This window comes from Hyaena hyaena, unplaced genomic scaffold (genome assembly GCF_003009895.1).
Source record: "Hyaena hyaena isolate Hyena2069 unplaced genomic scaffold, ASM300989v1 scaffold_91, whole genome shotgun sequence".
NCBI classification, from domain to species: domain Eukaryota; kingdom Metazoa; phylum Chordata; class Mammalia; order Carnivora; family Hyaenidae; genus Hyaena; species Hyaena hyaena.
In genome coordinates, this window is record NW_024080725.1 from 2298459 (window position 1) to 2324992 (window position 26534).

At 57.5% G+C, this 26534-nt stretch overlaps 1 protein-coding gene across 2 annotated transcripts in view; it reads left to right on the top strand.

The window, feature by feature from the left end:
• GLI2 (GLI family zinc finger 2) overlaps positions 1-26534 on the top strand; it is a 176904-nt gene that overhangs the window by 130776 nt on the left and 19594 nt on the right. For both annotated transcript variants that reach the window (XM_039234912.1, XM_039234913.1), the window contains exons 3-5: positions 12041-12243; positions 15516-15701; positions 25705-25906. In XM_039234912.1, coding sequence (XP_039090843.1) covers positions 12041-12243; positions 15516-15701; positions 25705-25906 — 591 coding nt within the window. The remainder of the gene's footprint in view (positions 1-12040; positions 12244-15515; positions 15702-25704; positions 25907-26534) is intronic.

The window sequence follows — 26534 nt, forward strand, 5'->3', positions numbered from 1 at the left end:
AAACGCATGGATAAGACATAAAGAGGAGGGGCGCCTGGGTGGTTCAGTCGGTTAAGTGTCCGACTCTTGATTTCAGCTCAGGTCCTAATCCCAAGGTTGTGGGATCAAGCCCTGGGTTGAGCTCCACACTGAGCATGGAGCCTGCTTAAGATTCTCTCTTTCTCTTTCTTTCTCCCTCTCCCTCTGTCCTTTCCACCCCCCAGCTCTCTCTCTGAAAAAAAGAAAAAAGATACAAAGAGTAATAATCTACCCCGTGGTTCCCTGCCAGGCGGAAGGACTGAGGACATACTGGCACCTTTAGGGTCCCCCATGCCCCTCCACTGTCCCACCCCAGGTGCCCTCGCTTCTGCCACAGTCTGGGATTTGGACCTTCTCCTCCCCTCGTGTCCATGACAGTTTCACCTTATGTCTGATGTCTGATTCCCCTAACAACACATTGTTTAGCTTTGCTCTGTGTGCTTGGTATAAACAGAATCATTGCAAGTGTGTTCATTGGGAACCTACTTTCATGGGTCGAATTATGTTCCAGAAATTCACCCGTTAATGCATGGGGCTCTTGGGTCATGAGTTCTCACTGCTCTGAAGCACTCGGTATTGACAGGCATCCGCCATCGGTCTTTGTTTTCCCAGCTTTGAACGTGACTGCAGCAATGGCTCCGGCACCATCCTGTGGCTGGCTGGCCTTTAGAATAGATGGGTGTCTGGGAATGAAAGTGCTGAGTCATGAGGTGTTCGTGTTTTAACGCTTCATGTCGCCAGACTTCTTCCGGAAGGCTTTGCCTCCAGCAGGGTCTGAGGGCTCAGCTCTCTCCATGTCCTCGTTAGCAGGGTACTGTCCGCAACGTTTGCATTTTTGCCACAATTCTGGTGTCTCCTGCAATTTGGATTTTCTGTTTCCCTCTCGTCTGTTTATAGGCCGATAATGTTCCCTGCTTGTGAAGTGCCTGTTGAGCTGTTGGGCTCATTTCTGTGGGGAGGTGCCTTTTTTCATATTGATGTGAGTACGCATTTTATATATTAAGGCCGCTCATTCCATAATTAGTTATCTGTGATGCAAGTACCCTCTCTGAGTTTGTGCTTGTTCTTTTCAACCCCATGACGAGGTGTCTGGAGGAAGGGAAGTTCCTTTCATAACCCAGGTCAGGGTATCGATGTGTCCTTCCTGATTCCCCACACATTCTCCTCCCACCTAGCCATGTGGTATGACTTTCAGCTCCTGGACTCTGGTAGCTATTTCCCGATATGACCTCCTCTTTGTTCAGTTATTCTCCTGCCTCAGATCGCCAGGCCTGCAGCCCTCACTGCCTCCTTTCTGTTTCAAATGCCACCTCCTGCAGGAAGCCTTCTTAGATTGCTCCAGCCGAATGCGTAAATTCTTTCCCTCCCACCCTCTCTCTGTTCCAGTACCTTGTATAACCCTGGCTACGGTTAGTGTCCACTCTCCTCTGCGACCCCAGGGTTCCAGCCTGCTGATGCTGCCAAGGCACTGAAGTGGACTGTAGGCTTAGGTAGCTGTAATTTCCCAAACTCATGGCCGGATCCCCAGGTCCATCACCCTAACAGCTTGTGATCACCATAGCCTCACGGGGACTCATGCTCTCTGCTGAGATCTATGCGTGTATGGGTTCAAGGTAAAGGTTGGGAATGTTGGAGTTGACCAGACACACCCGGTGCAGCACTTATCAGGCACGCTGTTTACTTCCTCAGTGTGGGATGCTGGCCGAGTCTTCCTCGGAGCCCCCCGCTCCCCACCCAGAGCCCTGAGAGGCCCACACTCCGTCAACGTCGGCCCCCCGACAGAGGGAATCGTGCATGAACCCGTGAGCAAATCGCCACATGGCTGGATGCCGTGGTCCCCGGCCCCATGTCCAGTGATCTTTTTTGCTGGTTCACGGAGCCTCCCCCAGTGGGCAAAGTACAGCCCAGGCACATAGGAATGAGTCGGCTATCGCAGGAAGTGAGCTGGGCTCTGATCGGGAGAGGGGCAGGTCCCCAGTGCTTTCCAAAAGCCTTTCAGTTCACCTCCCTTTACCATTGCAACCCCCCTTGGTATATTTTGAAAGGGACTTGATATCTGGAACTTTTTAAGTGCATTTTTGGAAGGCACGGTATGTACACTCATATACCCCAAATGAACCGAGGAAACGGAAAACCAAAAAACAACAAAAAGCCTTGCGGAAGAGATAGAACTCCGCCCAGAGGAGCTCATTGGAGGTCTATCTGCTGGTAGGCGGAGGGCAGCGAGCCCTGACCTTGCTCTAAAGGGATGAAAGGTAAAGGCAGGCACATGCCTGCCCTGCTCACCCGGGCCTGGTGCTAAGGAGCCCCGGGGTGAAGAGACTCAGAGCAGGAAGGCTGGCTTTGCCTTCTAGCAGCTCTGTGGGGCCAGCTGCCTAGTGCTTCCGAGAAAGTGGGTGCTGGCCCTGAGCAGCTCAGCAGCGGGTCACAGCCTCGCTACCTTGAGCCCTCAGACTCCGCCCGTGGCCCTGTGAGCCTGGTGGGTGGTAGCATCAGCCCAAAGGAAGGATGAGCAAATGCGAGCCAGCAAGGGAGCTGGAGGGGCGGGAGGGGCCGGCGTGTCAGGGCTGCGTGCGGGGCGCGTTCAGCTATGGGGAGCCACTGACCGTGTAATCCGGGTGGCAAGCAGGAAGGCACGCTACAAACCTCTGCAAGCACGCCCAGACGCCCTCCCAGCGCGGAGGGGAGTTTCCCCTTCCTCGCCAGCCTGCTGCTGGTGGAGGGCCCCCCGGCGGCCAGGCCACTCCAGGGAATAACATATAGGCCCTGCCCTCTAAGACTGAACAGAAAAAAGGTGACAGAAATAGTGTTGGTGATGGCAGGACCTCCTACAAGCCCCGCTTTACATGCTGTCTCAGCTCCCGGCACCCTGCTGCAGACCCTGTGGCTTAAAACAACAGAAATTGATGCCCTCGCGGTTTTTGGAGATCAGGGATCCAAAGTCATTATCACTGGGTTGAAATCAGGGTGTCGGCAGGGCCGTGCTGCCTCTGCAGCCTCTAGGGGACCATTTATCCTTGCCTCCTCCTCTCTGCAGGCCACCAGTGTTCCTTGGCTTGTGGCCACATCCCTCCAGCCTGTGCTCCTATGATTACGCTGCTACCTTCTTACCTGCGTCCCTCTGCCTCTCTCTTCTAAGGACACCTGCTCTGGCATTTAGGACAATCCATGATGTCCCCTTACCTTGATCTGGTTCTGGGCACGTGCCACACCTGCTCCTCCAGTCATGACTGGCTCTGCTCAGGGGCCCCTAGTCTTTTTTTTTTTTCTTCAAATACAGTCATATTAAAAGGGATGAGGACATGGCTGTGTCTTTGAGAGACAAGGTCAGCCCCCCATACTTACCTGCCCTCTGCTTCCCACCATGCATCTGTTAAGAGCGCCCTTGCGATGGCTCTTTGTAGACGAGCACACCGGTTCAGAGAGGTGCATGAACTAACTGCTCCATGCCACACAGCTAGAAGCGAGTGCAGATGGAATCCAGGCCTTCTCCCCTAGGCCTGTGCTCTCCACGGGACACGCCCACTGCTTCATTCATTCATTCTTTCATTCATCCCTGGAGGGGCCACACGTTAATAAGCAAGCTGTCTGAACACCTGCCGGGTGTGAGAGAGGGCGCTGGGAAAGCCGGTGAGCAGGAGTGGGCCTGGAGCTCGCTGCCTGGCTGCCCGTCCACGGGGAAGGCAGGCCCTGAGTGAGCCCCTTGCTGCAGGTGCCCGGTGCTTGGCCAGGATGGACGTGCTTGGGGTCCGGGGAAGGAGCCGTCCTCCAGAGGAGGAGGGTCCCACGAGGGCTTTGACGTCCATGTGGAGCTGGGGCCCCTGAGCTGGACCCTGAGAGGGGGAGGTGGGGGGAAGGCAGAGGTAGGCATGACTGGAGGAGCAGGTGTGGCAAGTGCACAGAACCAGAGCAGAAGCACACAGAGGGTGGATGGGAAAGGTGGGTGCGTAACCACACAGCATCCCTCCTGCTGCTCCTGAGGCCTTCAGCCACCCCGAGCTGAGGCTTGTAGGCCCGTAGCCCCAAGAGACCGGCAAAGGCCCCTAGGACAAGCTGGGATAACACCGGGTCTTGGGGTTCCAGTCCAGCGGTGCCGCTGACCTCGCCGTAGCTGTGCCGCTGCTGCTTTGGGTCTCAGTAGTGCTGTCCGTGGAAATGGGACACAAAGCGTCCATCCCTGCCTGTTTCATGCCCCACCCACCCGCCGCAGGGGAAGAAGGTCCATCAGGAGCCCCTCTGGGCTGCAAAGGGTCCTTTCTGGCCCCAGGGCCCCAAGTGGGAGAGTCTGCCCCAGCGGCTTGTGCTGAGCCTGGGTGAGTCAGCACCCTCAGGTCTGCATTGTCCTGCCTCTCCAAACAGCACCGTGGGTGGGGTACGGGGCCCATCCCTGCGCTTCTGCCCCTCCTCACACCATAGGAGGGAGCGCGTCGGTGCCTGCCCCTGCACCCTGGCTCAGGCTGCGGGTCAGATGCCCTCCGGTTCCTGCCGTCAAACAGAGGCTTACTCACCCCTCCAGGGCCACGCCCCCATCCCACCTGCTTGCCTTTGGGTGGACCGCTGGTGATGTCACTGCCTTGTCACCATGCCGATGTCACCACACGAGCTTGACCTCGCAGAGTCAGGAAGGCCCCATTTCCCCTCCCAGCTCGGTAGCCGTGGGCAAGTCTCATGGACCCCCTTCACCTTCGGTGTCCTTCTGTTTAAAATGGAGATGATAAAGTGTGCCTTGCCGAGCTGCTGGAGGTGTGGCGTGCAGCTGGTGCTCCGCCGAGGCTGACAGCCCGGCTGCCACCACTTCCCCACTGACATCCGTCCAGCTAGGTCTCCGCTTGCTTTCCCCATTCTTTCTCCTCCCCGCGCCCGGCCACCGCTCTGGTCTTTGGACCTGACCCGGAAGCCTTGTCCAGTGGCGTTGCCAGGGCCCGTCCTGATAGAGAGGGAAGGGAAGAGGGTGGAGGAGAGACCGTGCTGCGGAGAGGCCCTTTTCCTGTCCTTCCTAAAGCTTCCGGGAGGGGAAGCTTGTCCGTCCATCCTGGGCAGTGCCAACATTGGGCAGAAGGGCAGGAGACCTCAACTGCAATAGAAAAGGTCCCCCCAGAGGCTGGGCCCCACTGCAGGCCACTGCCACCCATCACCAGCATGTGCACACGCTCACGCGCACACACACACATGCACAGGGAGGCAGGGAGGCCATTGCTGCTCCTTTTACCCAGAGCCCCCTCTGTGCCTCATGCCCACACACCCCCTCTTCCTTCCCCTCTGCTTCCTACCACGTATTTGTAAGAGCGCCCTTGCAATGGCTCTTTGTAGATGAGCACACTGGTTCAGAGAGGCACATGAATTGCTCCACGCCACACAGCGAGGAGCGAGCCTCAGCGGCCCTGGGCAGGATACCTGCCAGCCTCTCCTTCAGTCCCTCAGGCGGGAAGGTGGACAGGCCCAAGGAGCTATGGCCCTGATCTGCGTTGCAGGAAGCCGGGTGCAGGATCGCTCTGGGCGTGGAGAGACTGTGTTTGCAGAGCTTGCCTTGGCCGTTGCCTGTGATAGAAGACCTCCGCTCTGACTGGTTCACACCAGCAAACAAGGGCGTAGGGTCAGATAACTGTAAAGGCCAACGCCACTAACCTCTGGCAAAACTGGATCTGTGCCAGGATCCAGCAACAACCTGGTACCCCATCGTCCTGCTCAGACACTCTGTGTATCATCTTCGTGCTTGGCCTGTCCCCTCACGGTCCCTGATGGTTGTGTGCTTGCATTCTACCTGCATAGCAGCGCTTGTGGACAGAGAGCCCTTATCCCCAGCCATCCCAGCCACAGCTGCTAGCGTAAGCATACGCCCATCTCAGAAATGGGAATATGGAATGCTCTGATCAGCTGGGCTCAGGTCACGTGGCCCCTACCCCCAGGAGAAAAAGTGAAGGGGTTCAGTGGCTCCAGAACAGACCCAATCCAGAGTGGCTCACCAAGGCACAGCCTTCATACACACACATACTCCAGCCTTTCTTTGCACATGCTACTTCCTTTCATTTTAATGCACTTTCTCTTGAGTTCCTTATTGACCCTTCAGAACCCATTGCAGATGTCACCTCCTCTGAGAAGCCTTCCCTTATGCTTACAGGCAGAGTTAATTTTTTTCCTCTGCTGGAGCCTTTATCAAACGGCTTACCTGATTCATCGGTCTGCCTCTTCCACTTGGGTTCTGGGCTCCCTAGAGGTCCTGGGCACAGAGCCACGTGCCCAGGACGATTGCGGCAGGGATATGAACCAATATACAAAGGAACAAATGGTAGAGTCAGGCTCAGATGAGCTCCGAGCTGAACGGCAGGGGAGAAAGGAGTACTTAAGAGTAGTTTCCAAGCTGAGCCACTTGCCGAAAGGCTGGCTTTGCCGGTCGGGTCGATGGCGGCCTGCAAGCATGTGAGCCCGCGTACACGCCTATCTACAAGGTAGAAGAGTGTGAGCTCATGCAGTGGGTCCCTCCTCTCATCCTCAAGGCCACCTCCTTGAGTCTCTGTCCAGTTACCAGATCTCAAGGCCTGGACAGGACATGGCTAAGACCTGGGTTGGGCCCCCACAGCCAATGGTATAGAAATGGAAGAAGAAAGGGAAGTTGGGGCTGGGGGTCAGTCTTCAGGGCTGGGTCCTATCTCACTGACAGACATCTGTCCCGGTGTGTCAGCTCAAAGTCCTGGAGCACCCAGCATTCAAGAAAAGCCCTGGTCCCCGAAGGGCCTGCCTGGAAAGCTGGCGATATTGGTGTGATTTAGGGGCTGCTGGGAAGCTCCCTACTCGCCCACGTGCATTCATAATGTTCAGAATTCTGCCATTTGAGATTCGTTCCTTTGGCTTTGTTTGGTCTGTCAAAATGACCCATCTCTTGGAACATTTGTGCCCCTGGATCTTTATCAGTCATTCACAATACAGTGCGAGCGAGAGATTCTGGCTCCCTCTGGAGAGCCGGGTTAGACTGTGCATGGTGCTGGTGTGGAAACGAAGACAGGAAACGAAGGTGATGCAGAGTGGGGAGGAAGCTGTCCTGCCTCCAGCTGGTGCCCCCCCACCACGGTCTTGCAACCCCTGAGCTCTGTCCACAAGACACCACAGTCATCAAGAGCACCCACTTCTCTCCTGAAGGGACAGACACAGCACATGCGTGGGTCTAGGGCCACCTCGGCTAGTTGTGGTCCTGCTACCTACACTGTGAGGTCCCTTGGGCAAGGGACCCCACCTCTCCAGGTATGTCCTCATCTGTAAAATGGGCATGAAGTGCCTTTTTGGTGAATCTTTTTATTGTGATTAAAAAAGGAAGCACACGCACAATGCCCTGTGATGGCTGGTGTGCAGACAGCCCTGTCTTGAGGACATGCCAGGTGAGGGCAAGGCAGAGTGGCACTGTGCAGAGGGGACATCCGCGGAGACTTCCCAGAGGAGGTGTCTGGAGAATCCTCCACGGCTGTGTTGGCTGCTCAGCCTATTGTCCTGGATTCTGGGTGCCCAGGTCAGTAGATGCTCCAAACCCCACGTCGACCTGTTGCAGAGAAGGGAAGGGAGTTAATGCTTGCTAACCCCCTACCATGTGCCCAGCCCTGGGAGGCACCAGAGAGGGGCGGTGTGCTGGCCTCGGCCACCCAGAGAGGTGGGAAAGGTTAAGGTTAGCAAGAGGAAGCCGATACTTTTGAAGGCACAGGCAGCGCCCGGGTGCCGTCCTGCCCCATTGCTTCCAGACCCCGGGGTACCCCCCCAACAGCCTCCAGAATCTGCTCCTGCTCTGTGTGGGAGGGAAGTGCATCCGGTTAGCGCTCTGCTGGCCTAGATCACGTGGCCTCCAGGCCTAGAGGGACAGCATTCCCAGCACAGGGAAGAGCAAGGGGCTGTTCTGTGTACCCTCTCCTCAGCCCTCTGAGCTCACCTGCGTCACCAGCCAACCCTGTCAAAGCTGCTTTGGGGGATGGGGTTGGACAGTGACCTGGCTCAGCTCTGCACCCCGTCACACCAGGGAAATGGGTCCTTGGCCGTGTTCTCTGCAGGGGTGGGCGGCTCCTGCAACGAGGGGAGCACCATCCCGGGAGCAAGATGCACTTGGGTGGAGTCTTGGCCTGCTTCTCTCTGGCCACACAGCATGGAGGGTGACTTCCCTCTCTGGGCCCAGAGCCCTCAGAAGCTCCCTGCGCCCTTGACCCGCAGAGTTCACTCCCCCCCCGAGGGGCGGTCCTGAGGCATGAAGACGAGTCCATGTTCCGGGTGGGGACTCAGGCCCCGCCTGCCCCCTCTGGAGGACCCAGCTGCTAGGCTGAGCTGGACTCCGGCCCCCGCAGGGCAGGCAGCCCCCCAGGGATGCGCTTGTCACCATGACCGCACCTCTCTTCGGCCTCTTGCTTAGGAGTCGAACAGGGTCCCCTTGGACAGCCTGGGGCTGCCGTGTGCCCTACACGTGTTCCTTTAAACCTCCGTGTGGTCACTGGTTCGTCTCCTGAGGCCTCGGCTGTTGTCAGTGTGCCCTCCAGGGAGACCCTGGCACCAGGGAGGCGTGGACAGGCCACGTGGGGCCACCGGCTTCCACTACCGGAGGCTGCTGTGACCTCAACCCTGGCCCATGTCCTGCAGGCCCTGGGAACCTGCACTGCCGCCTCGGGGGGAGGACTCGGGTCTGAGGACAAGACGTGCCTCACACTGTTCCCCAAAACACCCTGTGTTGACTGCAGCAGGCTCAGCCTTCCAGAATGTTTCCCCTTCAGTCCCAGATCTGTGCCCCAGAGTCAGACGGAGGTCTCCTCCCTGCCCCACAGGCCTGGCCCACAGGTGATAGTCCCCGAGTGTCGTCTTCAAAGAACACCTGTACCATTGCGGGAACATGAGTGCCCGTCCCACCCCAGTCAGCACGCCCGAGGCAGCAAGGCCGGCCCTTGGCAAGAGGGTGAATTAGTCTGGTCCTGTTTCCTTTCCACCCTTGGACACAGAGCATCCCTGCCTGGAGCAGAGATGTCCCTGAAGCCCCTTAAGCCCCTTGTACCTAATGCAGCTCACTCACAGGTGGGGGCTGGGCGCGGCAGGCAGCCTGTGAGTGAGCAGCTTGAGGCCGTGACTCGTGACTTATCCCAAAGACTCCCTTCTGCCGAGCTCCGTGCCCGGCAGCCATACGTGAGGCCGTCACCCAAATGCCTCTGGGGTGCTAGTCCCCTGCCAGGTGCCAGCGTGTGAAGGCACCTCAGAAAAACCCAGTCACTGGGAAATGGGCTCGTCAACCTAAGGCCAGAAGCAGGTGCCCCAGGGGTAGCAGGAGGAAGGAGCAGAGAGCTCATGCCAGGGCAAGGGGCTTCAGGGAAGGTGCCCCGGGGTAGTCCCTCTCCTGGGCTTACAAGGAGAAAGAATTTGCCTGACAAAGTATAAGGTGGAGGAGGCACTGGAGGCCAGGAATCGGTGTGGACAGAAGCACACCAGTGTGGAAGTTCGTTGGGTCTGCGTGCTCATTGCGATCACATTTGCAAAAGCTAGAAAATAATGGAGCAGAATGCTTACGCCCTCCAAGTGGGGAGTGTGGGAAACGCAGATGTTAGGACATCTGGACATCACCTGCTTGGGTCCCGGCATGCACGGTGTCCGCACCCTGTTGAACAGAAGCAGGGATTATCTCCAGTTCACTCTGGCCGGTGGATGGACCCTCCCGCTCCGGAGCAACTGATTCTAACAACGCCCTTGCCCTCATCCAAGGCCAATGCTGTGGGTAGGTTTTGAGGGCCTCACAGGCACATCTGGGTTTTGCCCTCCAAGTGTGGCACCGCTGTTGTGATAACAGCTGTAGTTTACTAACTGAGGGCTGTGTCTCAGGTACTGCTTGGGGGACCTCCATCCTTAGTGAAAAGGAAGTCATCGTGAAAAAGGCAGTCATCTCCGTATTCCATTTGGGAAAATTGAGGCTTGCAGAGCTTAAATCGCTGGCTCAGTGTGACTGAGCTGAGGATGGCTGGGATCCTAGCACTGGCTCATCTGATCCCAACACATATTCTTTTCTTTGCACTGGGTCAGATCACAGGGGACCCCATTTTCTGAAAAGGTTAAAATTATATCTTGGTAAATTTGATCACTGGTGACTTAATTGTGGTTTCATGGCTACTTCTCTTCTAAAGCCTGATTTTTCTTTAATGGGCAAGTCTTGGGGGAGGTGACCACGGGTGACCCCTGCAGCCAGCAGGCAAACAGCCCCCCAGAGGCTCCAAGTGGGCAGGCTGGGTGGAAAGGCCCCCTCGTTGTGTTGAGTGGAGTCAGTGCCCCCTAGAGGACTGAGCAGGGGACATGGAGGTGGGCCTCAGCCATGCCAGCCAGGCCACAAGGACGAGGCCAGGTGCGTGTGTGACCTTTGGTGGGTGCCCAACAAGGGAGGCTCTGCTAGCATTAAAAGGAGTTCCAGGAGGGGCGCCTGGGTGGCTCAGTTGGTTAAGTGTCCGACTCTTGACTTCAGCTCAGGTCAGATCTCACAGTTCGTGGGTTCAAGCCCCATGTCGGGTTGCTTGCTGAGAGTGCAGAGCCTATTTGGCATTTTCTCTCTCTCTCCATCTTTTTCTGCCCTTCCTCTCCCTCTGAAAACAAATACACATTAAAAGAAAATCGTGTAAGGAGAACTAAAAGGATATTCCAGAATTTTAGTTATACCTCATCATTCCAGAACCCTTCCTGAATCCTGCCCTGTTCCTTCACAGTTAACCCTGTGCCTGGGTCCTCCACACCAGCAACTGTCCAACTAAACCAAAATTCTCTATCTTCATATCTACTGCATCTTCCAATTTCTCGCTTTCCCTCAATTCTGTTCGGAACATGAGCTGTTTCAGGCACCTTGCTGGCTCAGTCAGTAGAACGTGTGACTCTTGATCTCGGGGTTGTGAATTTGAACCCCACGTTGGATGTAGAGATTACTTAAAAGTAAAATCTTTAGGGGTGCCTGGGTGGCTCAGTCAGTTAAACATCCATCTTCAGCTCAGGTCAGGATCTCGAAGTTCGTGGGTTCGAGCCCCACATTGGGCTCTGTGCTGACAGCTCAGAGCCTGGAGCCTGCTTTGGATTCTGTGTCTCCCTCTCTCTCTCTCTCTTTGACCCTCTCCTGTTCATGCTCTGTCTGTCTCTCTTGCTCTTAAAAATAAATAAACATCAAAAAAATTTAATAAAATCTTTAGGGGTGCCTGGGTGGCTCAGTGGGTTAAGTGTCCCTTGGTTTCAGCTCAGATCATGATCTCATGGTTTGTGGGACTGAGCCCTGAGTCGGGCTCTGAACTAACAGTGCAGAGCCTGCTTGGGATTCTTTCTCCCTTTCTCTCTGCCCCTCCCCATTCTTGTGTGCATGCTCTAAATAAATAAATAAATAAACAAACGGGGCGCCTGGGTGGCTCAATCGGTTAAGCATCAGACTTCGGCTCAGGTCATGATCTCACAGTTGGTGGGTTTGAGCCCCGGGCTCTGTGCTGCTGACTACCTCAGAGTCTGGAGCCTGTCTTCAGATTCTGTGTCTCCCTCCCTCTCTGACCCTCCCCTGCTCATGCTGTCTCTCTCGCAGAAATAAATAAAACATTAAAAATTTCTTTAAATAAATAAACTTTCGAAGAAATCTTTAAAAACACAGAAAGGGAATAGGAGCTCTTTGCATTTCGCCTCTGGTATTAGAGTTTTTATGTTCGGTTTTTCATTCATACAGAATGCGTGCATCCAGTCATTTAATAACGATCCGTGTTACTGCTATTTGCCCAGCCACGAGCAGGCGCCGGGGAAGCCGCGGTGACAGCCGGGCACACGCGTGTGGCCACGGAGCCTGCGGTCCCGCAAATCCAAATGTGCGTGTGGAGAACTTGAGCACCGACACGGGCGGGCCTGTGGGCCGCCGCACCAGCCCTCGGGAGATTTCACCCCGCATGCGCTCTCCCATGGGTGCCGGTTCAGACTCCACGCAGGGTGGCCCAGCCCGCTTCTCGGCCGGGTCCCCGGTGCGGTCCTTCTGCGACTGGCCGCGCCTTCTTACACCGCTGCTTTATCTCTGCAGGCCTCCTGCCCTGAGCGGCAGCCCCGTTATCTCCGACATCTCGTTGATCCGGCTTTCCCCACACCCCGCCGGCCCGGGGGAGTCCCCCTTCAACGCCCCCCACCCCTACGTGAGCCCCCACATGGAGCATTACCTCCGTGCCATGCACAGCAGCCCCACGCTGCCCACCATCTCCGCGGCCCGGGGCCTCAGCCCAACTGACGGTGAGTAGGGCCCGCGGGACTGGGGAACCGCGCCACTGACCCTGACAGTGTCCATTCCCCGGCCCCAGTGGCCCGGGATAGTCAACAGGTTGCCGTTCCTCCCCACCACCCTGAACAACGTGGTGAAAGCCAACACAGTCTGGGGGCCATTGTCCTCGAGAGCTGTTCCGTTAGCACCCCTTTGTATGCAGATGGTATATAATAACAGCAGGGTGTGTTTGCCCTTGTAGATCTTCTCTGAGGTGAGGGTTATTTGGTTGCAACAGACAAACTCTGTTTCTGGTGAAGTAAAGGGGGTGTTGGGTCAGGGTCTCACGGGCCTCCAGAGCGGAAGGACAGCGCCGGACTGGCGTCTGCCTACATCCCTCCTTGATATGCCCCTCGCAGGTCAACGCGCGGCCCCCCAGTGACGCCGCGGGCCTCCACGTGTGAGCACTGGTGGCCTGGTGCATCTCAGGTCAGATGCTTGAGAGAGAACGGACTGGCCCAGCTCGAAGATCAGATGCCCCTCCCCCCATCCAGTTAATTTGAGACAAATACGGTTTTCGGATCTAAAATTTAGTACTTCCAAAAGCACTCCCTCCAGCCCCAGCCCCGCCTCACTGGTGCACACATACAAACCCCCAGGCGCGCGCACGCCGGACGGTAACGGGCACGTTTGGGAGCTGGCCCCGCCCATCCGGTCATGCCCGGAAGTGCTCCCACCCCACCCCTAGCGTGGAGAAGGCTTTACTCACTGCCCGGTGCCATCCCCCTGGTACCGGGAGCCACTGACTGCTGCCATTTTCAAAAGCAGCCAGGTTGCATCCTCTGAATATCTGCGCACTGAAACTCTCCCTCTCGGGCAGAGGGAGGTTCAGGGACAGGCAGTTTTGGGGGACATTTGCACTCAGAAGCCCGCGGGCAGAGGCTCCGGGAAGCATGATCCCAGCAGGTCCCTCGTAACCACGTTCAGTCCTCACCGGGGTGGGGGGGAACGTGCTGTCTCCCACCTCTGGGATAGAACCCGAAGCTGGAGCCGAGGCCTGGACCTGGGAGGCTCCGGTTGGATTTTCACGAGGAAAAGGACTCCAGCTTCCAAACACACAGAAAGGCTCCCTGCGGCGTCTGGCTCGTCGCTCCAGCCTATGATTTGCCCTTGCCTGGCCTTGACCGACAAGAAAGCAGACGAGGCAACTGCCACAACCGCAGGACGTGCAAGTGGCTGGCCCAGATGCAGCCGTTCTGAAGTGACCCCTTGGGGCCAGACCCCAGCCCTGAAATCTTCGTGGAGAAGGGCGACGCCGCCTCCACCTTGAGCCGCCGACCCTGGAAAGTCTTCTCCGCGCCTCTGCGGATGACCCAGAGGGCTGGCCTCGAACGTTAGGGTGCAGGCCAGCTTCCAGACGCTGCCCCGGCCTTGAACCTCACGCTGGATGCCGTGGGCGGAACGGTGCCTGCCCCCAGGAAGAGGCGTCCACGCCCTACCCCGCGAACCCGAGAACGTTGCCTCGTTTGGGAAAAAGGCCTTTGCGGATGTGATTTCGTTGGGGACTTTGAATGAGGAGACCGCCCTGGAATGTCTGCGTGGGCCTTGGATTCGATGATAAGCGTCCTCACGAGAGATGCAGAGGAGAGAGCAGCGCATAGACGGTCGCGCTGTGGCCACAGGCGAGGAAACTGGGAACCCCCAGAGGGGGAGGAAGCACAGAGCAGGTGATCCCCTAGAGCCCCTGGAGGAAGTGTGGCCCTGCTGACGCCTTCATGTCAGACTTCCGGCCTCCAGAACTGTGCGGGAAGGAAATTGCACGGCTTGAACAGCAGTTAGTGCTGAGTCTATGCTCACCTGTTACAGCAGCCGTAGGAGGCTAATCCACATGGCCCCTGGGTCAGGGGCCCTAAGAGATGTGTCTAGAAGAAACAAGGACACCGTAGCTCCAGCAGACAGCAGTGTCGCCCACTCAGAGTTGTGGAGCATTGATTTGATGCCTGATTTCCCTATAAACATCAATTGTGGCTCCTGTCACACCCACGTATCCTCCCCCCAGGCCCTTGAGAAGACAGGCTGGGGTCAGTGCCAGAGAGCAAGCACTTGGCTAATTTGCAGAGGGTGGGCCAGAGACCCTGAGACCTCGCTGGCCCTGAACCAAGTTCCCAAGTGAGCAGAGATGCATGTCAGGCCCACACCGCAGAGAGGCAGTGTCTCCCGGGCCAGGCATGCTCTGAGGATGAAGGGGCACTCCGGGGAAGGCTTCCGGGAGGAGGCGGACATCCAGCAGGAGGGGGACAGGAGGGCGAAGTTTTCGGCATGGACAGGGCAGGCGGAGGCCATGGGGCTGCAGGCCAGGGCTCTCTCTGTGGATACAGCAGAAGTTGAGGAGGAAGAAGAAGATAACTGTTTCTATTGACTGGCTTCTCTCTGCCCAGGGCGTACGTATGAGATCTTTGTTTTTTGCCAAGACCAATAGCAGAAAGCGCCCGAGTCCTCATCTGCCGGGGCGGGGGTGGTAATGGTGGCCCTCAGCTCTTAGTGCGTGGGGGTAGTGACACCGAGAATGACTGAGAGTCCTAATCCCTCAGCACAGGCCCAGCAAGCACTCAGCCTGACGTTGGCGCCACTAACATCTTTAATAGGAACTTGAGCAATGAGTGTTACTCTCCCATCTGACAGATGGAACACTGAGGCAGCCAAGAACAGTGGCGCCTTCCCAATCTGGCACACCTGGTGAAAGCCCGGACTCTCAGTGAAGATATGTGGATCCAAGCTCCACACGCGAGCACCATGCCCCTCTCAAGATGCTCCAAAGGGCTTCCTCCCTGCCTCTTGGCCGAGCCCCGACGTGCGGGGCCAGAGGCAGACAGCTCAGGGGCCCGCAGCTGCAAGCCAGGCCGGGGGCTCGATCTGGCCAGGGTGGGGCTGTTTTGCCTGGACCGTTCAGGCCAGACCGACCTGGTCCGGCTTGACCACCACGGCGGCTTCACTGACATCTCTGTTCCCCCTTAAAGGCTCTGCCACCTGTGGACCCGGTCAGCCTGGAGCCCTTGTCTCCTGGGGGATCTGGGGGTGGGGGTGCAAGAAGGGGCAGTTGTTCACGGCTTTGCGGAAATGGAGGCACGCGCGGTCTGGCTCCCTGTCAGTAGAAACACACCGCACCCCACCTTGTGTGCTCAGCTGCGGGAGGGGCCCCAGGGGCAGGGAACAACTAGCAGGCCCTGGGAGGACACGTCGGCCCATATGTGTGCTTCTCCAACATGTGTTCTGATGGCTTCTTTCTCCCTCCTCCTGCCCACAGTGGCCCATGAGCACCTCAAGGAGAGGGGACTGTTTGGCCTCCCCCCTCCAGGCACCACCCCCTCAGACTATTACCACCAGATGACTCTCATGGCGGGCCACCCTGGGCCGTACGGGGACCTGCTGATGCAGAGTGGGGGTGCCACCAGTGCACCCCACCTCCACGACTACCTCAATCCAGTGGATGGTGAGTGCTGGGCCGGGGTGAGGGCAGGGAGCGGGGGAGGAGATCCTGTGCCATCTGTGGGCGAGGAGCCCTGAGGAGAGGCCTGGGAGCCTTGCTTCGACTCCTCTCCACAGGGGGCCGAGTCTGAGCAACTCCTCACAAACGCTCAGTGAGTCACCGCACGCCAGGGCATGTTTTAGCAGTTGCAGTCTGGGGGACAAAACACACTCATTTCTGCTTTCATGGAACTTACAGCATAACATGGAGAGATAAAGCCAAGAATGGAGTAGGAAGCAAGGGGGTGGAGTGAGGGGGGGTATAGTCTTGTATGAGGAAATTGAGAAATCCTCCCTGGGAAAATGATATTCAAGCAAAGAATTAAAGGAAGCGAGCAGTACAGAAATATGGGGAAGGAATGATCCAGGCAGGGGAAACAGCAAGTGCAAAGGGCCTGAGGCAGCAGCAGCATGCCCTCTGAGTTCAAGAAAAAGCCAGGACGCCAGCATGCCTGGCACCCAGTGAGTGAGAGGCAAGAATAGGGTGAGGCCAGAGTTCTGGGGCTGGTTGTGCAGGCTGGTTGGGGCTTGGTAAGACTTTGTTTGGGTTAAGCATCATGGGGCCTTTGGAAGGGGATTGGACAGAGGAGTAATGAGATCTGACTTCTTTTTTTTTTTTTTTTTAAACATTTTATTTGTTTTTGAGAGAGAAAGATAGCACAACCAGGGGAGGAGCACAGAGATAGGGAGACACAGAATTCGAAGCAGGCTCCAGGCTCTGTGCTGACAGCACAGAGCCTGACGTGGGCCTTGAACTCACAAGCCACGAGATCCTGACCTGAGCCAAAGGCATCCTCTTAATTGACTGAGCCACCCAGGCGCCCCGAGATCAAACTTATTCTTAAACAGAATTCCACCGTGTCTGCTGATCTGAGAAGGTTCTAGGGCAAGGCAGAAGCCGGAGGTCCAGTTAGTCGAGGTGTGGAGAAGTGATCACATTTTAGATAAAGCCACAAGATTTGTTCCCAGACCGATGAGTTAGGGAGAAAGAAGGGCATCAAGGAGAACAGCAAGGGCCTGAGCAGCTGGACACTGGTGGGTGATGGAGCTGGAGGCCGCCGGCAGGGCATCTCTGGCAGGCGGGAGATCCAGTATCCTGGGTTAGGTGATGTCCTGGGTACCCATAAAATACCAGGTCTTTCCTTCCCACCAGACACTATGCTGATTTCACAGAGGTACCTGTGGCCTGGGGCCCTGACCGTGAGCCCCTGGGAGCAGCATGGAGCCCCCTTGGAGGAGAGGGGAAGGGGAAGAGGCTAAGTGCCCACCTCCCCCAGTTAATGCCATTCCACCTGCTGCTCCTAGAGTCTGGCCCAGAGATACCTAGGGATCCAGGCCAGGCAGCGGAGCTAGAAGCCACAGCGAGCGGCATGGGGGGGCGGGGGGGGCCACAGATTTATCCCTCTCCAGCCCTGCCTGGGGTGCCTTTTTCAGTCCCCAGTGGTAGGAAGCACAGAGGCCTTGCAGGGAGACCTCCAAGAAAGCGATGGCCTGCTACCTGCTGGGCCGTGAGACTCAGGGTGGGTCCTTGCGCCACTCAGCCCCCTCCTGTCCCCCAGTACTTTCTGCCATGCCAGCCACTGCAGCTCCCCCTTATTGGCTGGAGCAAAGCCGAGCCCCCCCACATCTTAAGGCCTAGCTGAGATTTTCCCTCTGCCAGCACAGGTACCCTGCCCTTCCTCTCCCTTCTTCTGGATCCTTCTTGGCTCTCTCTCTCTCTGCCCTACTCATCTCGTGTGGTTCCTGAACCCTACAGAGCATTCCCTGTTCCCCCACAAGAGTGTTGATGGGGAGGAGCGCCAGATGCCACTTGTCAAAATTAGAGACTGGACAGCACGTACAATATGGTCCTCAAATAGCCACATCCGAACATCACACCCCCACACACAGGGCCTCCTACAGCCTGGGGGTGGCTGGCACCAGGCCAGCTGGACAGCGGGCAGACACACACTGACCACGGCCAAGGGACCTGGTAGGGCAGGTGTCCCCAGAGGGTAGGAGAGGCCGAGCCAGCCAACGTGCGCACGTGCTGCATGCCTGCACACCAGCCTCCTCCATCTGTGCCTGTCCATACCCCCACCCCCCCACCCCCGTGACTGCCCTCAGCTGCCCTCTGAGGCTGGAATTACCATCTCTACTTTAAGAGAAGCCAGCTGGAGTCTCAGGACTTCCCAAGGCCGTGAGTTGGGGGTTCAAGCCCCGCTGTTGATCACCAGCACCTGGGCCCTTTGCTTGGGCACGTTGCCCTTTGGGGTGACCTTGGGAAGGGAGTTCGGGCCGCGAGCTGCAGACACGTCCACGCCAGCACCCCATGTGCGTCCCTGCTGTGGGACATGACCCAAGCGAGCCGGGGGCACTGGGTGGGGTCCGGACAGTGATTCCTAGCCCTGCATGGCAGTTGGACTAAACACACTACTGAGTAAGATCGTGTGTGAACTTGGCCCAGTGCCTGGCGTGCCGTAGCTGCTCCAGCAATGCTATTTCCTGTGTCTTTCTACCCTTTTCCCTCTTTCACGTCTTCCCCTCCCACGGGATTGCAGTCTGTCGATGGCCTGTGCCGATGTCCACCCTATGCTTACCCTAATGCCCCAACTCCTCATGGCCACCGCCCCACGCCTCCCTCCCATGCAGCCCTGCCACGTCTGGCTTGTCAACCCCCACCACTCCCCCAGCCAGCCCGTTATTTGCCATCCTCCCAGTCCTGCCCTTCAGCTCTAGCTCCCTCAGCCTCAAGGCTGCCTCGCAGTGATCTTGCACCCCCTCCGCCATTCTGCACCCTTGTGGCTTGCGTCCCCCTCACGGCAGGATTCAGGCTTTATAACCCGGAGTGCATGGCTTTCCCCTCCAGCCTAGGCTTCCCCCGCCCCCTGCCTTGCACACTGCCTCCCACTACCCTGCTCCATGTGTAGCCTTCCAAATTCCTCTGCTCCTTCTGCCTGCAGTGCCATTTACCGCGGGCTCGCCCAGCTCGCTTCTGCACCATGTGTTCGGACCCTGAATCCAGCCCCAGCTCTGTAACTGGCTGCTGCTTCTCCGTTAACACACTAAGGGGGGATTCCCCCAGGTCCAGGAGCATGGCGGCCAAGGGCAGCCTCTGTGTTTGCAAAGTGACTGAGTGAGTGGCAGTCACCGAAACACCTAGGATAGCAAGATGCAAACTAACTGGGGAGGCCGTTTGCTGGGGCAAGCAGCTGGGAGCCGGGGGTGGGGGGGCAGGTAGCTGGGAACATGGCAGCTTTGTTCTCGGGGCGCTCGACATTTGGCAGCATCTGGGGCTGAACAAGGGGAGACGAGCTCATCAGGGGGCGTGAGAGCACTCGGGGGCACTTGGGACTCATCACGCCCACCCTGGTGCTTTCTCCACCTCTCCTCCTGGGAGCGGGATCAGCTCCCGGGTGCGGACGGAAGCTTCCACCCTGGACCTGAGCTGGCGTATCAGTTTCTCAGGCTGAGGCGTGGGTTGAGGCTGGGGTTCTGATCCCCAAAGGATTTCAGGAACAGATGATTCTTTTCCTTTGGTCCCAGTCGCCCACGATCCAGGGAGATCAGGGGCAGTCCAGCATGCTATCCTGTGTCTGTTTTGTTTTTCAGGCCAGTTTGAACTACAACCAGAACATTTGCTTCCACTTTTAAAGATGTTTTGGGCATTTCTGGGGCGCCTGGGGGGCTCAGTCGGTTGAGCATCCGATTTCGGCTAAGGTCATGATCTCGCAGTCTGTGAGTTCGAGCCCCGCATCGGGCTCCGTGCTGACTGCTCAGAGCCTGGAGCCTGCCTCTGATTGTGTCTCCCTCTCTCTTCCCCTCCCCCACTCATGCTCTGTCTCGCTTGCTCTCTCTCAAAAATTAAATTTTTTTTAATGTTTTAGGCATTTCTGTTACGCTCTGATGCCCTTGTGGCTGTGTTATTCACATGCATCTCTTAGAGACCCCGGTGCGCATAGCCCAGGTCAACCTCTGGGGTATCCCCAGCCCCTCCCTTCCTATAAACCGGGGAGCAGGGAAGACTCAGCAACTCCTGCTGGTCCCAGCTGCATGGGTGTGGGGAGAGAGCCTCCCAGGAAGCTCTAGTCCACCCAGTGTAGCTGTGAGTGGACCTTCTTTTTGCTCAGACCATCACAGAGAGAATTGTGCAAGCTCGGCACCCACCGGTAGAAGGGTCCCAAGACTCCGGGAATATGTGTGTTTGTGTTAGGATGCCTCCCATAAACATGACCATGATAGGTGAGCTCCGTGCAGGTGCAGGGGGCCTCACGAGTTTGTGGGAAGTGCAGGAAACTGGACCCTCTCCCTCTCTCATTCATTCTGGGGGTATTTCTTGAGCACCTCCTATGTGCCAGGCACGGTTCTCGGCGGGGACACGGTGGCAGAGCATGCCAAGTCATGCCTCACGGTGCTCACTACGTTCCACTTTGTAAGCTTCTCGGCAAAACAAAGAATATCCACCCTGGGGCCAGCCCACCGACCCCAGCCTCCTTTCTCCGCTCCTTGCCTTGACATTTCAAGAGGAGAGAACTTCCCAGAGGCTTTGAATGTCAAGTTAGGGTGTGGAGACCAGATCTGCAGAGCTTTGAGGCAACCTGCGGAGAAGGGGTCCCACCTGGCCCCCGGCCACCAGAGCCATGCCCCCAGCCCACTCCCTGGCAAACTACCAGTGCCATTTTCACCTTAGCCAAGCCCCAGCTGCACAATTCTTTATTTTATATTGCATCTTTCATACACTCCCCTTCTGGGGTTAAATAAATAGACCTTAAAATAGAACTTTTTTTTTTTCTCATACGGGAAGCCAGATACTATCTGAGGAAGATGTCCGTGCCCCGGTCTCCATCGAGCCTAAAATAACCTCATCTGGGTTGAGTGTGCATTGAATGGATCCCTGCGGTGGTGCGGGAAAGGCAGGACGGCAGGGAAGCCTCTGCCGGGGCTCTCGCGGAGTGAAAATCCAAGCCCTGCCCTGCTCCCAGGTCACAGGGCCAGGCTGCGGGCCGGACAAAGGGCATCTCCCGCGTCCCTCCCTGGCCAGGGGCCTCTCAGCCTCCTGGTGGTCGATGGAGGCCCATTGCCTCTTGTTCTTAAAGGAGGCTGATTTATAGCAGGAAGACTGGAAAGCAATGCTGTGCTGGGAGGTAATAGATCAGCGGTCAGGGGAGTCCAAGGCTATTGCTCTGCCTCCTGATTCTCTGGAGGGCGGGGAATTCACCGGCTGTCACTGGGGCCTTAAAATGGAATGTTCTTGTTTTATGCTGTTGAATATTGGTGATTGCAAGGCAGCGTGGGAGCAGCCCCAGCCCCGCCCCCGCCTCCCACCACATTGAGAAGATTGAAATGTTTCCGATTGAAATGTTGTCTGTTTACAGCCCATATTTCCTCCAAGCTGTATATTTTATTGTCATATTGACACTAATTTGACTTGGGTGTCACCTCCGTTCTGACGCCCATTCTTTATGCTGCCTGCGGGTCCAAGGGGGTTTTCAGAAACCAATTACATTGATCACACCACAGAGAGGCAGGCGGAGCTGCCCGGGGGACTGCCAGAGGCCCCAGGCGGGCCAGGAGTCCGTGCCCAGCCTGCAGACAGGAGGGAGACTGAGGCAGAGGACAGCTGGGTGCAGACCCGGGCTCGGTAGGTAACCCTGCACAGACACGAAGTCCCTTTCGAGGTGAGGAACTTGAGACCCCTGAGCCTGAGCCCTCAATGTCATTGTCTACATCACAGAGCTAGGCCATGGTGCCGGTCAGCCTCAGCCCCAAGCCCTTGGGCTCCAAGGCCTAGGTGTTTTCAGTTCCCCCGATGATCTTACTTTATGTGGTGCTGGGGGCGAGGGGGCTGTGGACAGCTAAGTATGCAGCAGGTGAAGGTCTTCCAGTTGGGTTTCCTTAGGGCATTTCCTCAGTGAGTCCAGAAGGTATGTGGGTGGGGCTGGGCTGTGCAGGGATGCTCCCTAGCCAGTGACGAGCCAGGGCCCACGAGCTGGGTCCCTGCCTCCTCCCGAGGCCCGAGGCCCAGCTTCCACTCCTCAGGACATACCCCCAGAGCTCGGGCGACATGCCTGTCACTAGCGCATCACAACCCTGAGGTGGAGGTTGTCGGCCCATCTTCCATGTAGGCACCAGCGCGGGGAGGTTCAGAGCCTCACCCAAAGTCACCCAGGTCAGAGCGGCCAAACGGTCAGAACCCAGTCTGCCCATGCCCGGGGCCTGTTCTAAACCTCCTGCCCTTCCCGGCTGCCCCAGAGAAAGCGGCAGTATCCCGGAGCACTTCGGGGTCACCTAGGGCAATCCCTGGCACCCTGCCTGGGGCCATGGGCATCTCTCGCCAGACAGCGAGCTTCACGGAGGGCAGGGCCGAGGGTCTCCCTTGCTCGCAGCCCCCAGAAGTGTCCAGCGCAGTGCCTCGTACACCATCACCACAACAAGGCTCTGATGGGTGAATGAACTAACATATGAATGGGCAAAAGAAAGACCTGGCGGATCAAAAAGGATCCAGATGCCAACGGCAGCCGGAGTGGGTAGTACAGGGCGTCACCCCGGGGAGGACAGGCTGGTGTCCAGTCACCCGGCAGCTGACGGAAATCAGCACAGACTCGTCCACAGATGAGCAGACGCAACAGCTCTGCCAGTCCCCAGTCATAAATCACAGGAGAAGCCACAGGAAACGAGTGCCAGGATTTTCTTTCTATTTAGTAATTTATCAAGGGAAGAGGCACATTAATAAACATATTTCCCTCGAGGGGTGGGAATAACAGAGATGAATATCACTGTCAGATTTGGCCTGTTTCCTCTTGTTAGGGGCGCGGGAGAGGGTGGGAATCCAAATATTAGCAGCAAAATCTGTTTTTTAAAACATGTATTAGAGAGAGGGGTGTATTTCTTCCTCGACAAGATGTTGGGTTTTCCCTGCCACCTCCCACTTCTCCATTTGCCACCCGGTTCGTAAGTAATAGGAATCTGGGAGGATTCACGTCTGCGTCTTTGGTTTTCCTTCGATGTGAGGACTGACAAGGAGTGAACTCAGTGAATAAGAACGAAGGAGCCCGGATGGATGGGCGGATGAGTGAATGCCGTAGTGACAGACGTACTGCTGTGTGGCCCTATCATGTCTTCTAGGCTTGCTGCCTCTTGCTCCAGTATTAGCTTGAGGCTCAGCCCGCCCGTCAGAACCATCCTCCTCGCCCCTAAAGAAGCGACGTTAATTCTGTTTCGTTTTAGAAGGTCTGTTGGGTTTTAGGCGCCTTGGTGTTCTCCTGGTGTCCTCAGAAGAACTCTGCAAGCCAAGCTGTGCCGCCCCCATTGTACAGATGGGCAAAGAGAGGCTCGGGAGGCTGAGTGAGACAAGCGCTAAGCGTTGGGTTTGGGGTGGCCGGCCGGCACGGCTATGTGTCTCCACATGGTGTGTATGTGCGTCTGTCCACCCCATCCCCCCCACCCCCAGCACATCCCCCCCACCCCCCCACAAGGTGCATCTCCTCTCCAGCCTAGGTGGAGGCGGTGTGCTGAGTGGTTTGGTGGCCCCCTGCCTGACTTCCAGGGCAGTTTATACTATTGAAGGCTTTAAAGATTAAACAATTTAGGGGCCCCTGGGTGGCTCAGTCGGTTCAGCATCTGACTTCGGCTCAGGTCATGATCTCGCAGTTCGTGAGTTTGAGCCCCGTGTTGGGCTCTGTGCTGACAGCTCGGAGCCTGGAGCCTGCTTCGGATTCTGTCTCCCTCTTTCTCCACCCCTTTCCCGCTCATGCTCTGTCTCTCTCCCTCTTTCAAAAATAAACACTAAAAAAAAATTTTTTAATAAAAAAATAGTTTAATACCTTGGAGTGCTCAAGACAGCACCCAGCACCTTCTAGGCATCGCATACATACTAGCCTTCCCTGGGTGTGATTTTGCTGCCGTCCCTCAGGCCGCCACACCTGTGCCGGCACCTCTGCGTTTACCATCTTCCGCTCGGGCTCACCACTGAGCCAGCTCTACACGTATGCATATAACAGTGAGGGGGCCAGGACCCAAGTCCCCAAGGCGTGAAGGCAGGAGGGGCAGAAGCGATCAGATAGCCACACCAGTGGATGCCGACTTGCGGAGGTGACACCGCTTGGGTCGGGGTGGGGACCTTCCCAGTCAGAGGATGTCAGGGGGCTCTCCCTGGGAAAGTGATAACCTGCTGAGGCCTGAGCACAGAGAGGAGGGAAGAGCACTTCAGGCAGAGCACCCCACATGTGCAAAGGCCCTGTGCGGGAGGGCAGTGACGGGAGCTGGAAGGTGGCTGGGGCAGAGCCTGGGAGGTGGGCAGGAGGGGGCTGGAGAGGTGGGCAGGGGACACCCACAAGGCCTCCAAGCAAAAGCCACCCTGAGCTTTGGAAAGGTTGGGGCAGGGGGCACAGGGACATGATTCAGTTTACACGTTAAAACACTCTCTCAGGCTGCAGTGAGGAATGTGGATGCGACAGCAACTAGCTGAGGGCCCTGGGGTGACCCCGGCTGGTGGTAGGCTGGGGGGAGAGGAAGGGGACCCCTGTAGGCAGCTTTGAGGGCAGACTCAGTGGTGAAGGAGGTGAGAATGGGAACACATCAGGCCAACCCTGGTTCCGGTTCCCGCACTGCTGCCGTGGGGGGAGGGGGGGCGCCCGCTGAGCTCAGCCTGGCGGGATGCCTGTAGTGACCTGAAACTGCCTTTCCGACAGTTCTCACCATGGCCTCAGAGGGTGGTTGTCCCAGTGGCCCAGGAGGGAAGGACCCCCCCCCCCGGGTTTGCCAGCCAAGGGCTAGGGCTTGGAGGAGCACCAGGCACAGGTGCCCCCAGGGCCCAGCAGAGGGTCCCGGGGCATGAGGGGGGGGGGGCAGGGGCTCTGCTGAGGCTTCTGCGTTGGGAGATGGGCAGTCTGCCCTCACACACGCCAAATGTGCCCCGAGCCTTCGCGGGGCGGGGCCGGGCCTGCACAGGGACGGGGGCTCAGATCCACACAGCTGTGGGGGTGAGGCACCAACACGCCAACCCTGCAGCTGCCGCCTCCCTGGAGGAGGAGCACCTGTGGGGTCTCAGCAGCTCTGAGCCGACAGACGGAAGGAGGCACAGAGGGAAGGAGGCGGGCTGCGTGTAGCAGGGGTGTGCACCGGAAGTGCAGGGGCGTGGCCGAGCACCTGGGTGCCCCTCACGCATCGCCTAAGGTATTCCTCACCACGGCCCCAGAGCGCAGAACCAGGACACCCTTTCGCAGAGAGGAAACCGGGGCTCAGGGAGGGTCCGGACAGCGCAGAAGCGGGCATGTGGGAGTTGCCTGGTGATGCTGTCAGGGCGTCTATTCTAAACCATTGTTTGTGCGGAGGAGAGAGCCAGAACCCTGCGCGGGACAGGGGGGGCGCAGTCTGGAGCTGGGGGAGAGTGTGACCCCGTCTGGGGCAGGCTCTCCTCCCTTCCCGCAGGGCCTTATGGGTGAGGGGTGAGAGCTTTCGCGAGGGGCTGTCGGGGGTGGGGTGGGGGTGTGCCTGTGCATGGTGAATGTTTAAGGTGACAGGTCCCCGAAGCCTCGGGCAACTCCAGAAGCGGGGACAGTGGCTCCCCTCAGGTGGGTCTGGAAGGACGCTGACTATGCCCATTTCTTGATCTTGTCCTAGCTTTATGGGTGGATTCACTCGTGGCCACCAAGCTATTCCACTCTTAGCTGCTCCGCCTTATGTGTTGCTGAATACAGCCCTGCTCTCTGTCTGCAAAACTAAGAGGAGAGGCACTAACTTAGGTCCATTGAGCATATTCTCTCCCCCAAGCATCAGACCTGGGCTTCTCACACCCTCCCCACACCATGCATGGATCAATCCCATTCTGTAGATGAGCAAACTGAGCTTGAGCGAGGCCAAGGCCCCAGCCGTGGTTCTCATTAGACCGTCCTCCATGGCTCTTGCCGCCACCCCCCACCTCCCAGTGCCCCTTCCTCAGCTCTACCCTCGACAAGCACAGTGATGCCTGGGGTTGGCTGTCCCCACAGTGTCGCGCTTCTCCAGCCCACGGGTGACACCGCGCCTGAGCCGCAAGCGGGCGCTGTCCATCTCCCCGCTCTCAGACGCCAGCCTGGACCTGCAGCGCATGATCCGGACCTCGCCCAACTCGCTGGTGGCCTACATCAACAACTCCCGCAGCAGCTCTGCGGCCAGCGGCTCCTACGGGCACCTGTCAGCAGGTACCCTCAGGTGAGCCCAGCCTGCATGCAGGTGGCTGAGCACTGGAAGGAGGGCTGGGGGCCCCGGGGCGGGGGGGGGGGGGGGGGGAGAGGGAGGGTCCATGCTTTCAGCCCCTGGAGAAAGAAGGCCATGTGGCATTTGTGAATCAGTGTGCTTGCAGCCGCCTCCTGAATTGCAAACCAGTGACGATGACATTGCAACGTGCCAGTGTTTGAGCATGTCTTCTTGCATCCGCTCATCCCCCTGACACGCTCTCTGCTGTGAAAAGTAGAGTTTACCGGGCTGACATGAAAGAGTCAATCATGAAAGCAAAGGGCGCTTTCTTAGTATTTCAGCAGGTGCTGTGGGGCAGACGTGGCCGTTGGTGGCACTGGGGACCATGCCACGTGTGACCCCAACTTGCGTTGTGCCAGGTGTCTGGGCAGGCAGCAAGCTTCCCACTGTGGCCACGGCACGGCACACCCAAACCTCATTGAAGCCATTCGCCCTTGACCCCACCCCCCCCATCCCTCTCGTGCAGCCCATGGCTATTCTAAGGACTCAGACCCAACCACCTTGACTAAACTCATTTCCTGCACCCAGACCCGCCTCACAGAGGCCAGGAGGGGTTAGGAATGTCAGGAGGGCCTGGCCCTGG